The 13302-nt window shown below is 34.2% G+C and overlaps 1 protein-coding gene across 3 annotated transcripts in view; it reads left to right on the forward strand.

The window, feature by feature from the left end:
• Gmppb (GDP-mannose pyrophosphorylase B) overlaps window positions 1-13302 on the forward strand; it is a 169427-nt gene that overhangs the window by 38758 nt on the left and 117367 nt on the right. For all 3 annotated transcript variants that reach the window (XM_090392277.1, XM_090392275.1, XM_090392276.1), the window contains one exon: window positions 8403-8483. In XM_090392277.1, the coding sequence (XP_090248403.1) occupies window positions 8403-8483 (81 nt within the window). The remainder of the gene's footprint in view (window positions 1-8402; window positions 8484-13302) is intronic.

Genomic DNA, 13302 nt, shown 5'->3' on the forward strand with positions numbered 1-13302 from the left:
AGATAAAATTCTTGTATTATCTAATATTGTGCATTTGAAAGTTGTAGCTTTTCTATATTTGTAACAACTTATAAACATTTTTGTTCATGATAGATAGCTATTGCTGATAAATTCATTATTATGAGAAACCATTCTTCACTTTTTTGCCATCTTCTGATGCACTTATTTAACATCCACTTCCCCATGGGATTTTTAATCCTCTATAACTGAACTTGGAAATCTTCTGGAATTGCAAATATTCTCCCAAGCACAACTTGTTTTCTCCCAGAATTATTTGACAGGTTAAAAAATTAAGTAAACTATTAATTATGAGTCATAATTTTAATTTTTTATATTTCAAAATCTTTTGGTAATAAAATTGGCATTCAAATTGAGTGAGCTTTGTTCAGACTGTGATAGACTGACGTTGCATCTACAGCTTCAACATTGTGTATATGTATGCACGCATGTTAAAAATTTTAAATTAGACATTATTAATAGCTATGAAGTTAACAATGTCATATTAACATCATATCAATGATATATTATCAAATTTTAGATATGTACACTCCCTGAGTGTACAGGATATATACGACAATACTATGTGGAAAGTTTGCATCAGTACTGATTTCCAATAGTTTTCCTGCAAATTAATCTGTTATTTGTCAGGACTTCGATATGTCAGATCTTATATTTTGGTCTTCTAAGACTTCTTACTGTATCAATCCACCTACATCTTGGTCTTCAACTGGGTCTCTACCTGCCATTCTTGCCAAAAATGCTTATTTTGCTACCTTTTCCTCTCCCATTCTGTTTATGTGACCATACCACTGAGATCAGGTCAGCTCACACACTCCTGAATGCTAACAATATCAGATTTCTTCATAATATCCTCATTTTTCATATGGTGCTGCCATATGTGTTCACTTTCTCAAGACTCATGTCTGTGGTCTCTAGCCTTTGATCAAGTATTCTATTTCTAACTCACCTCTCAAATCCATAAGTTAAAACTGGTTTGAACATTGTTTTGTATACAGAAAGTTTACTGTTTTGACTAATTTCTCTCTTATTCTATATAAATTTATTCCGAATTCCTATTGTACCAGCTTTGTTAATTATGTCTATTTTCATATTTAATTTCCTATCTACACTCAAAATTGTGCTTTAATGCCTTAATAGCTGAAATGTTATAGTTTTTCAGAATGTAGTTTGACTCAATGTTCCTACCTGTTTTCATAGTCTATCTTTATATTTCTAATTTTCATACCAAATTTACTACAGAAGTTATTCAGTTTAGTTACAGAAGCCAGCTGACTTGTAGTGTATTTATTTAGAAGTGTATAACCTCACCTGCATAAAATAAACAGTTGAGATTAACATTTCTAATTTTTATATCAGTTTAATGCCACTTTCCTTTATGATATGATCCATATAGATGATGAACAATAGTAGAGTTAATATGCACCCTTGTCTCTCACCAGATTTGACATCATAAATGGGACATTATATTGAGCAATACACTGCTGATTACAACACAAACATAGACTGTGTATTGCTCAATATAATATCCCATTTACACCATATAATTGTAGTTTCAAACAGTTTTTCTCATGGCAACTTGTCATATGTCTTTTCCAGATCACATTTATCTTGAAAAGCTGTGGATTGTTGTATTCCTTTGGAGACTCATAAGATGGCAGACTGTTCCAGTGGGCAGTAGTGGAAGGGATGAACAACAAGGAGGAGAAATTTGTTCTTTGAGTTTGGAAATGTACTGTTTTTAGGAAGTGTTTGTTAGTTCTCAAATGTTCAAACTGATTTGACAAAGAGTGTCGGTATTATTGATGCTATTTCTGATGAATGGCAGCCATAGAAGTATTTGTAGATGCAAGTAGCAGAAACTAAGTGACTGTGTGAAAGTGAGTGAAGTGTATCAGTGAGTGAGGATCACTGATCAGTCTGACTTCTCTTTTCTGAACAGAGTCCAATATCTTTATGGAGCTCTTGACAGCATCCCCAGATATGGGAGCAATATTCAATGGTCAGACAGATTTGTGATTGTATAAAGTTAGTTTTTTGGAGTTAAAGTAACATTTTGAGTGAACAAGAAAACCGAACTTTTTGGAGGTAGAGGAGGCAATATTTGTAATATGTTTGTGCCAAGAGAGATTTGAGGTTGTTGTTATTCCATGAAGATAAATCTCATCATGCATGAGGATTTAGGTGTTGTCGAAAGTAAGGCTGGAAAAGAAAGGTTCTTTTTAGTGTGATATAAGTAGGAATTGTGCCGAACATTCAGTTTTGCTTTGGGATTTGGGATGTTTTCAGATATTCGACTTCAGTTGAATTCATAAAAAGATTTGGTATTTGGCCAGCTGATCCAATTGGAAAAAACCCTCCCCTTGTCTTTTCCATCCATTTAAATAGAAGAGTTTTTAAGGCTAATTGAGTAAACTTTTTTCCACATATATGCAGTTTCTCAAAAAGTTTCTTTCAGCCCTAACTGTCAGCTTATTCCTTGGAAGAACTTTTTCAGAAGACTTGAAATATTTATGAAGAAACCAGATGTATTCAACTCCAAAAAATGCTGAAAAATTAAATTTCCTCCATAATTTATTGCAAATTCATTTTGATTATTAAATCCATAATTATTATCTATATGCATCGTAATTTAGTGCAAATTCATTTTGATCATTAATCATCATCATCAAATTCCTGCCATGTACCCTCAAGGGGTGTACATGATATGATAGTACTACATGAAAAAAATTACATTATTACTAACTTCCTATCTACAATTTTCCTCCAAATCAGTCTGTTACTTGTCAAGACTCCGACATTATCAGATCTTATATTTCTATCGTCTAAGGCACTTTGTACTGTATCAATTCACCTATATCTTGGTCGTCACTGGGTCGTTTTGCTGCCAACCTAGCAGAGAACTTGTTTTGCTAATCTTCACCCATTCTATTTAAGTGACCATACCACTTGAGATTAGTTCTGCTAACGCATTCCTGGATACCGACAATGTCAAGTTCTTTCCTAATATCCTCATTTTTAATATGATATTGCCATTGATGCCATCTGTTCATGCCTCTAATCTTTCTCAGGACTCTCATATCTGCAGACTCTAGTCTTTGGTCAAGTGTTTTACTTCTGACCCAGCTCTCAGATCCATAAGTTAAAACTGGTTTGAACACTGTCTTGTATACAGCTAATTTAGTGTTCTGACTAATTTCTCTCTTATTCCATATGAATTTATTCAGTTGACTTCCCGTCATACCAGCTTTGCTGATTCTGTTGTCTATTTCTATATCTAATTTACCATCTTCAGTAAAAATCGTGCCTAAGTAGCTGAAATGTTTTACTTGTTCTACAGGTTCTCCATTCACAACACGTTGACATTTTCAATGATTCTGCCTATTTACATTGTCTTTGTCTTTTTAATGCTGACCTTTATACCATATCTATTAGAACAGTTATTCAATTTAGTGAGAGAATCTTGCAGACCTGTAGCGGATTTATTTAGAAGTATAACATCATCCGCATAAAGCAAAGAACTGACATTAACATCTCCAGTTTTGATATCATGTTTAATACCACTTTCCTTCATAATGTGATCCATATAGATAACGAATAACAGAGGGGATAATGTACATTCTTGTCTCACACCAGATTTAACATTAAACCATCTTCCTGTACTTCCTTCAATTCTAACTGCTGACTTACAACTCAAATAAAGACTAAGTATTGCTTGATATAATGCCTCATTGACACCATATAACTGTAGTGTATTGAATAGCTTCTCTCTCTTGGCACCTTGTCATATGCCTTTTCCAAATCGACAAAACTTAAATACAGATTTTTGTTATAGTCCCATGCTTTCTCGACTATTTGTCGTAAAGTGAAGATCTGATCCTGACAGCCTCTATTTGGCCTAAATCCAGCTTGTTCTTCACCCATCTTTTCTTCCGCAATTCTTCTCAACCGTTTCTCAAGTATACTTGCATAGATTTTGCCAGGAACACTCAGTAGGGAAATACCTCTGTAATTCTCACATTTAGTTTTATTTCCCTTTCTATAAATGGGTACTATGAGAGCTGTATTCCAATCATCGGGAATTCATCCCTCTGTCCAGGCTTTCTGAACTATGCAGTGCAGCCACTGTAAGACTCTTATACCACCATACTTCAGCATTTCTGGTCGAATATCATCTGCTCCTGCTGCCTTTCCACATTTCAAGCCTTTGAATGCTATTTTACTTCAAGTATGGATATGTATTCCTGACTGCATGCCTGGTCAGTGTTTTTTTACCACTGTGCTGTCATCACTGCTTGTTTCATTTAGCAGTTGTTCAAAGTAATTACTCCAAAATTCGAGGCTATCTTTTTTTCCAGTTTTCATGTCACCTTTATCATCTCTAATTCCTTTTATAGCACTCTTTCCTCCATTCTTAAGTTTCTTCAACAACATCCAGCATATTTTGCCTCCTTCTTGATATTTATTTTCTATATTCTTTCCGAAGTCCTCCCATGACTTTTGTTTAGCTAGTTTTACACAGTGTTTAGCTTTCTTACATTTGTCTCTGTATTCTCTAAGAGCACAAGCGGACTTATTTGGCAGGAACTTTTAATATGCTTTCTTCTTTCCCTTCACTGCCTCTTTAACTTCCTGTGTCCACCATGGAGTTCTAATTTTTCTATCCTTGCAGACAACTTCACCACATGTCTCTCTAGCTGAATCAATCAGGTCTTCAAGGCTTGCCACTGAATCTCCAAGGTTTGGTTCCTGTTCTCAAACTGTTTCACTTTTTGTTCAATAGTCTTTGTATATTTTAGTCTACAGTTCACATCTCAGAGCTGCTCAACTTTTATTCGCTTTAAAACTTTACATGGTGTTCTTTTCAATATGAAATTCAATTTTATCCTGCTTAAGGCTAAATAGTGATCATTTCCAATTTCACATCCTTTGCACACTCTGGTGTCCTGCACCAGGAGGAAACATCACTATCAACAATAACATAATCAATGAGGCTTTTCTTAATCCTTGCCTCTTCTCTCCATGTGAATTTGTGCACATTTTTATGTTGGAACATGGTGTTAGTAATAACCAGTCCATGTCCTGAGCAGAAATCCAACAGATATTTGCCATTATTATTAGCTTTGCTCTTTTCTCCAAATTTTCCCAAAATATTTCTGTATGTCTCACAATCATTTCGTACTCTGCTATTTAGATCCCCAACAAGGACCAACTTTTCCTTTTTCATTGTGTCAGTTGCTTTTTCTAAATTTGATCATTAAATCCATTATTATTCTTTGTACTTCAAGTTTAAAATAAGTTTTGTTAATATTTTTGTTATTTGAAGAAATAAATGCAATGTTTTGTTCTGATTTTTATGCTGTTTTTTTTTAAATACAATGTTCTCTATGAAATTAAGTGATGGTTTTATTGTATCGCAATGGAGAATATAGATCTATCTATATTTTATATCCAAATGTAGAAAGAAAGTGAAGTTTTGAAAATTTACCAGAAAGCTGCTTATGAGAACAAGACTGAAACTGCAGTTGCCTTGGCTGCATTATTTAAACAACACAAACTTTGACACTGACAATCTGTAAATTTGGCTTTTATTAATGCATTGTGTAAATTTCACCTGCTGAAACACCAGACTTTGAATTGACCAAATTCAAAAAAAAAAAAAAAAAGTAAAAAAAATAATTAAAATAATTGCAAGTGGAAGAGAGAAAAAAAAGCTTATTCAACACTAGAAAGTTATGTCAGAAAAATTCATCACAAGTGATCTCTAGGTGGGTGCATAATAAAATATTAAACTATAGAGCTAAGAAGGTTATATTTGTCTGACATGGATATTGTAATAGACAATATTACAGATTCATCTATATTTATTAGCAAAATAATGGTTCAACATCCTTAGGGAAATATTTAGGACTGAACGAAGCTACAGTGAGAACGATTAAGAAAAATGAAGAGGCCATTAGAAAATCTGTTCTTTATGGAACAAAATTAAGTGATAAGTTGTCATTATATACAAGAGACATTATAAAAGTGAAGATGGAAAAGGCCCTAGTGATGTGGATAGAAGATTGCTTACAAGATGGAAATGTCATCAAAGAGAAAGTCCGGTTTTACAAACAGATTCAGGAAAAGGAGACAACAACATCAAACAACAATTGTGATTTTTCTGCAAGCACAGGTTGGCTTACAAAATTTCTCAAAAGATACGTGCTCATAATGTAAAAATAAAAGATGCATCTGCAGATGAGCTGGCAGCTAGGAAATTTCTTTCAAAACTGTCTAAAATTATTGAAAACGGTGGCTCCTGATCAAGTTTGAAATACAGATGAGACCAGCCTTTTTTGGAAAAAAATGCCAAGTGGAACTTATGTAGTGAAATCACAAAAACGTGTTGGTGGCTTTAAAGCAGCTAAGGATCGTGTGATTCTATTATTTTGCAGCAATGCTTCAGGAGATCGTATATTAAAACCATTGCTCATTAATCGATCATCAATAAGACCACGGCCAATTAAAGGTGTGGATTTTAACACGTTACCAGTTCACTGGAAGGCAAACAAAAAAGGTTGGGTTACAAAAGAAATTTTTAATGAATGGTTCCATCACTGTTTTGTTCCAGAAGTTAAACGCTATTTGATGGAAAAAAATCTGGACTTTAATACAGTTTTATTGTTTATAGACAATGCTCATCCATATACAAGTCTCATCCATAGTAGTAAATCGATTCACAAAATCAGTTTTATTCTTGTTAAAACGCTCCAAGCACTGTTCAGAGATTTTCATGAGAGTGCATTTCTGATCTGTTGTGAACAAGTGCAGCACACATCTGGCGCAAAGCTTTTTTATTTGAAGTCCTTCATGCAAAATATATCCTACATGTTCTTTTGACATGCGTATAGTCTCAGCAATTTCACGCACTTTGACTCGCCGGTCATTCAATACCATATCGTGCACTTGATCATTGATTTCTGGTGTTGTTACACTTTTTGGATGTCCTTCATGTGGATCATCTTCAAGGCTGGTATGGCCACCTTTAAACTCGGCAGCCCATTTATTAATTGTCGAAAACGAAGGAGAAAAATGTCCTGCCCATAAACTTTTATGAACTTCGAATGAATTTCGTTTGGCATTAAACCTTCTTTTACAAAGAATTTTATAACTGCACATTACTCAATTTTATCCATTTCAAGGGATACAGACAACACTTTTGCTTCAGACAGCTGTATAAAACAAACTACCTTGATAGAATGACTTGCAGTTTCACATGGATGCTTATGGCAGATGTATCAGCTTAGAAAAAAAAACTTTATGATAGTGTTGCCATCTATGGTCAAGGCCGAGAACTTTTCATACCACCCGCGTAAGTATTGTGTTTCAGCAGCATTCCTGATTACTCTACCTATCTTTGCATCATTAACAAATAGCTGTATGTCGCCTGTCAAATCGTTTCCAATATCATTAATGTACAAATTGAATAACAGTGGACTAATGAAAGATCCTTGTGGTACACCACTAGTTACCTTAAATCTTGCAGACTCACATCCCCAGTATTCTACTATTTGATATCTGTCAGTCAGCCATCCTCTTATCCATATTAATATTTTATAATCCAAACCCATATTCTCCAGTTTATGGCTTTGCAACACTTGCAAATTTAGTTTTGTTTGTTGGTATTACTAGCATGAAGAAAACAATTATTTAGGCTATTCTCCTAAATGATAACTATAAGATGTTAGTGGAGAAATTTTACATGTCATATTAGAAAGTTGGCTGAAAAAAGGAAACACCTGTCCTTGTTGGCAATTAAAAGAGCAGAATAGTATCAAATACCAGATTTGTGGAAATATTTTGGGAAAGTTTGGATAAAAGAGCAGAGCTAACAGTAATGGTAAGTATTTCATGGATTTCAATTCAGCACTTGGAGTATGCACAATTAGCCATTACTAGAAGACACTAGAAATAATGTAATGAAGACACTAGAAATTTTGCATTGACTTATTGTTTGACAACGGTTTTGGATAAGACTATAGAGGGAATTTGGGATAGGATGTAACCACCATTTAGTTTTCATCAGAATTAAAATGAAGATCATACTGAAAAAAATTGAGGGTTTTTAAAAAGAAATAATATTGAAAGTCCCTAGCTGGTCATCAGGTGCCTTCGGAGAATACAGAGAAAAAAATGCTGTGTAAAAGTTGTATTAACTGTAAATGTTTTTAATTGTAATGGTAGCAAATACAGCCTTCTGTAATATTTTGTTTTTGGTGTTGCATTGTGTTTGTTACTTGATGACCTAAAGCATTTAGAAAGATGTATTTATTATTATTATTTTTAATATTTAAGCTATTTTAATAAGCTGACTTTAAATGGAGGTTTTTGTTTTTTTTTAGGCTGGTGTCACACATGTTGTGTTAGCTGTGAGTTATAGGGCTGAATTATTAGAGAAGGAAATTGTAAAAGAGGAAGAAAAGGTAAGAGATTACTTTTGCATTACTTATGCCTATCTTATATGCATTTACCAGACTAAATTTCTCTTAATATATTTGATTTAATTGTATGTAATCTGCATATTCTTTAGTATTAACATTATTAACATGTTGACTGCCACTGGCATAATGTGTAATCTTTTGCTGCTGGCGTAGGTTAGTCTTTTCTCTTCAAAAATAGATAATTGTTGTACATTTTTCACTTTATTTCTGTAATTACAAACTTTTCTTTAGCAAAATGTTTTCTGAGCGTGTGTGATTATATCACTGGTTAAGTTTTTAGTACTGTGTGGGTAGCTGCCAGCTCGTTGAAAGTGAGTGACACACCAGTATTGCACTAACATCCCTATGCAGTTATCATAAGCCAGTTATCAACTTTCCACTGCTGCCAAAATATTAGTATTTTCTCTTCAATAAATATATAATTCCTGTTAGGTGTTTTCATTTTGTCACTGTAACTACAAACTTTTTAATAACGAAACCAGAATCAAATTATCTTGTTGGTGTATGGATAAATACTTTTGTATACACTATCTAAGAGTCACCAGGAGTTGTATTTTGGCTCATAAAAAAAAAAATTACATCCAAAAAGAAGTGATTTTTGTTAACTTCCTGTTGATGTTAGTATGATCTTTGTACCACTTGTTTCTAATAATCTGGATGCTCCCTTTCCATGGGTTAGAAACTTTGAATTTTAACAACTATGAGAAAAGTCATAGTTGGCCAACTGAACTAGGACACCAATTATCTTGTATGGTATTTTTCGTAGTGAACATTGTTGTAAACTACACAACAATTTGTTGCCACTGCAGTTATTTCAGATGGGAGGGGAAAGGGAAGATTGGCATACAGAGTAATTATAGTGAAATCGAACTAAAAACTTTTTACAAGTGAACGAATGAGAGAAGAAACACAGTAGTTTGTAAAATAAATATAAAATTGGAATCGAGGTTGTACTAATGGTTTCAGAGCTTGCATGTTTATATTACTGGTTCAAAGTTTCTTATCTTATATGAGAAAGAAACTTAGTGATGTGATATATAGAGCAATTAACAGTTCACATTCAGCCTTAATAGAAAACCTCTATGGATATTAAGTAAGTCACTGAAGCAAAGGGTTTCTATCAAGTTATGTACTTAATTTCTTCTTACCCAGATGACAACTTTCTTCTTCTTCTTGAGTATTCTGCAATTGAGCAGGTTCTTCTTTTAGTAGCAGAAACTTTCCTTCCACTGTCTTCTGTTCTGAACCTTCTCTTTCAAGGTTGTGTACCAGCATGTCATCTAGCATTGTTTTCCTTACTGGGTCTTTTTCAATCTATTTTTCCTTTGATGGCATGCATCTCTGATGATTCCATTCCCTCTCAGAATATGTTCAATCCAGTTTCCCTTGCTTCTTTTTATCCTTCTTAATAGACTTCTTTCTTTCTTCTTCTACTCTTTTTAAGACCTCTTCATTAGTTATTTTATCTATCCATTTGATTTTTTCCATCCTTCTCCAAATCCACATCTCGAAGCTTTCCAAAATCTTCATTTCTTCTTTCTTCAATGTTCAAGTTTCAGCTGCATAGAGGGCAACACTCCACACGCATCTCTTCCCATCGCTATTCTTGCTTTTATGTCACTTTTACATCTTCCATCACTGCTAATAACACTTCCGAGATATTTAAATGTCTTTACTTGATTCAATTTTTTCCCCATTTATTCTGATATCCATATTTGCCTCTTTCCTTGCTATTTTCATTACCTTTGTTTTTCTGACGTTAATTTTCATTCCATAATTAATACAGGATTCCCGTAATCTGTTCAACAGGTGTTGTAGTCCTGTTTCAGTATTTGATAATAATGCCTTGTCATCTGCATATTTTATTGCAAATATCTGTCTACTCCAATCTTTATTCCTTCTTCCAAATTCTCCAGTGCTTTTTTAAACATTGCTTCAGAATAATGATAAACAAAATTGGTGACAGAGAACAGCCTTGTCTTACTCCTCGTCCAATGATACCTGGTTCTGTTGTACTATATATTTCTCTTACCAGGGCAGTTTGTCCCATATACAGTGAAATAATTAGCCTTCTGTCTTTCCAATCTATACCAATCTTTTCCATTACTTCCACCATCTTATCCCATTTTACAAAGTCAAAAGCTTTTTCAAAGTCTATATAACAGATATTCACTTCCAGACTTCTTTCATTTACTATTCTTAACAGTCCTGTCACAGCTCTTGTTCCCCTATTCCTGAAACCAAACTGATCTTCTCCAAGAAATTCTTCCACGTTAGATGCAATTCTTTGTGTTAAGATTCTCGTAAGTATTTTTGATGTATGGGAAATGAGGCTTATTGTTCTAAAATACTTGCAGTTCACTGCATTACTTTTCTTTGGTATAGGTATAAATATTAAGGTCATAAAATCTTTTGGTAGTTCTCCTTTGTTATAAATTGAATTTATTATTTTGATTATTTCAGTTCCTTTCTTCTGAAGTTGTTTCAAGAATTCTGCAATTATCATCAAATTCCTGCTATGTACCCTCAAGGGGTGTACAGGATATGATAGTACTACATGAAAAAATTACATCATTACTAACTTCCTATCTACAATTTTCCTCCAAATCAGTCTGTTACTTGTCAAGACTCCAACATTATAAGATCTTATATTTCTATCGTCTAAGGCACTTTGTACCGTATCAATCCACCTATATCTTGGTCTTCCTCTAGGTCGTTTTGCTGCCAACCTGGCAGAGAACACTTGTTTTGCTAATCTTTCCTCTCCCATTCTATTTAAGTGACCATACCACCTGAGATTAGCTCTGCTAACACATTCCTGGATGCGGACAATGTCAAGTTCTTTCCTAATATCCTCGTTTTTAATATGATATTGCCATTGATGCCATCTGTTCACGCCTATAATCTTTCTCAGGACTCTCATATCTGTGGTCTCTAGTCTTTGGTCAAGTGTTTTACTTCTGACCCAGCTCTCAGATCCATAAGTTAAACTGGTTTGAACACTGTCTTGTATACAGCTAATTTAGTGTTCCGACTAATTTCTCTCTTATTCCATATGAATTTATTCAGTTGACCACCATACCAGCTTTGTTGATTCTGTTGTCTAATTCTATATTTAATTTACCATCTTCAGTAAAAATCGTGCCTAAATAGCTGAAATGTTTTACTTGTTCAACAGGTTCTCCATTCACAACACAGTTGACATTTTCAATGATTCTGCCTATTTTCATTGTCTTTGTCATTTTATTGCTGACTTTCATACCATATCTATTACAACAACTATTCAATTTATTCAAAGAATCTTGCAGACTTGTAGAGGATTTATTTAGAAGTATAACATCATCCGCATAAAGCAAAGAGCTGACATTAACATCTCCAATTTTGATATCAGGTTTAATACCACTTTCCTTCATAATGTGATCCATATAGATAATGAATAACAGAGGGGATAATGTACATCCTTGTCTCACACCAGATTTAACATTAAATGATCTTCCCGTACTTCCTTCAATTCTAACTGCTGACTTACAACTCAAATAAAGACTAAGTATTGCTTGATATAATGCCCCATTGACACCATATAACTGCAGCGTATCGAATAGCTTCTCTCTTGGCACCTTGTCATATGCCTTTTCCAAATCGACAAAACTTAAATACAGATCTTTGTTATATTCCCATGCTTTCTCGACTATTTGTCGTAAAGTGAAGATCTGATCGTGACAGCCTCTATTTGGCCTGAATCCAGCTTGTTCTTCACCAAGCTTTTCTTCCACAATTCTTCTCAACCGTTTCTCAAGTATACTTGCATAGATCTTGCCAGGAACACTCAGTAGGGAAATACCTCTGTAATTCTCACATGCAGTTTTATTTCCCTTTTTATATATGGGTACTATGAGAGCTCTACTCCAATTATCGGGAATTCGTCCCTCTGTCCAGGCCTTCTGAACTATGCAGTGGAGCCACTGTAAGACTCTTATACCACCATACTTCAGCATTTCTGGTCGAATATCATCTACTCCTGCTGCCTTTCCACATTTCAAGCCTTTGATGGCTTTTTCTACTTCAAGTATGGATATGTATTCCTGACTGCATGCCTGGTCAGTGTTTTTTAGCATTGTGCTTTCATCACTGCTTGTTTCATTTAGCAGTTTTTCAAAGTAATTACTCCATACTTCAAGGATATCTTTTTCTCCCGTTTTCATGTCACCTTTATCATCTCTACAGCACACTTTCCTCTATTCCTAAGTTTCTTCAACAACCTCCAGAATATTTTGCCACCTTCTTGATATTTATTTTCTATATTTTTGCCAAAGTCCTCCCATGACTTTTGTTTAGCTAGTTTTACACAGTGTTTAGCATTCTTGCATTTGTCTCTATATTCCCTAAGAGCACAAGCTGACTTATTTGACAGGAACTTTTGATATGCTTTCTTCTTTTCCTTCACTGCCTCTTTAACTTCCTGTGTCCACCAGTTAGTTCCGATTTTTTTATCCTTACAGACAACCTCGCCACATGCCTCTCTGGCAGAATCAATCAATGTTTTCTTCAGAGTTTGCCACTGAATCTCCAAGGTTTGATTCCTGTTCTCAAACTCTTTCATTTTTTCTTCAATAATCTTTGTGTATTTTATTCTACAGTTCACATCTGAGAGCTGCTCAACTTTTATTCGCTTTAAAACTTTCTTACATGTTATTCTTTTCAATATGAAATTCAATTTTATCTTGCTCAAGACTAGATAGTGATCACTTCCAATTTCAAATCCTCTGTACACTCTGGTGTCCTGCACCAGGGAGAAAACATC

The sequence above is a fragment of the Typopeltis vanoorti genome, chromosome 5 (assembly GCF_054136105.1).
Source record: "Typopeltis vanoorti isolate ZY-2024b chromosome 5, IOZ_Tvanoo_1.0, whole genome shotgun sequence".
Classification (NCBI taxonomy): Eukaryota; Metazoa; Arthropoda; class Arachnida; order Uropygi; family Thelyphonidae; genus Typopeltis; species Typopeltis vanoorti.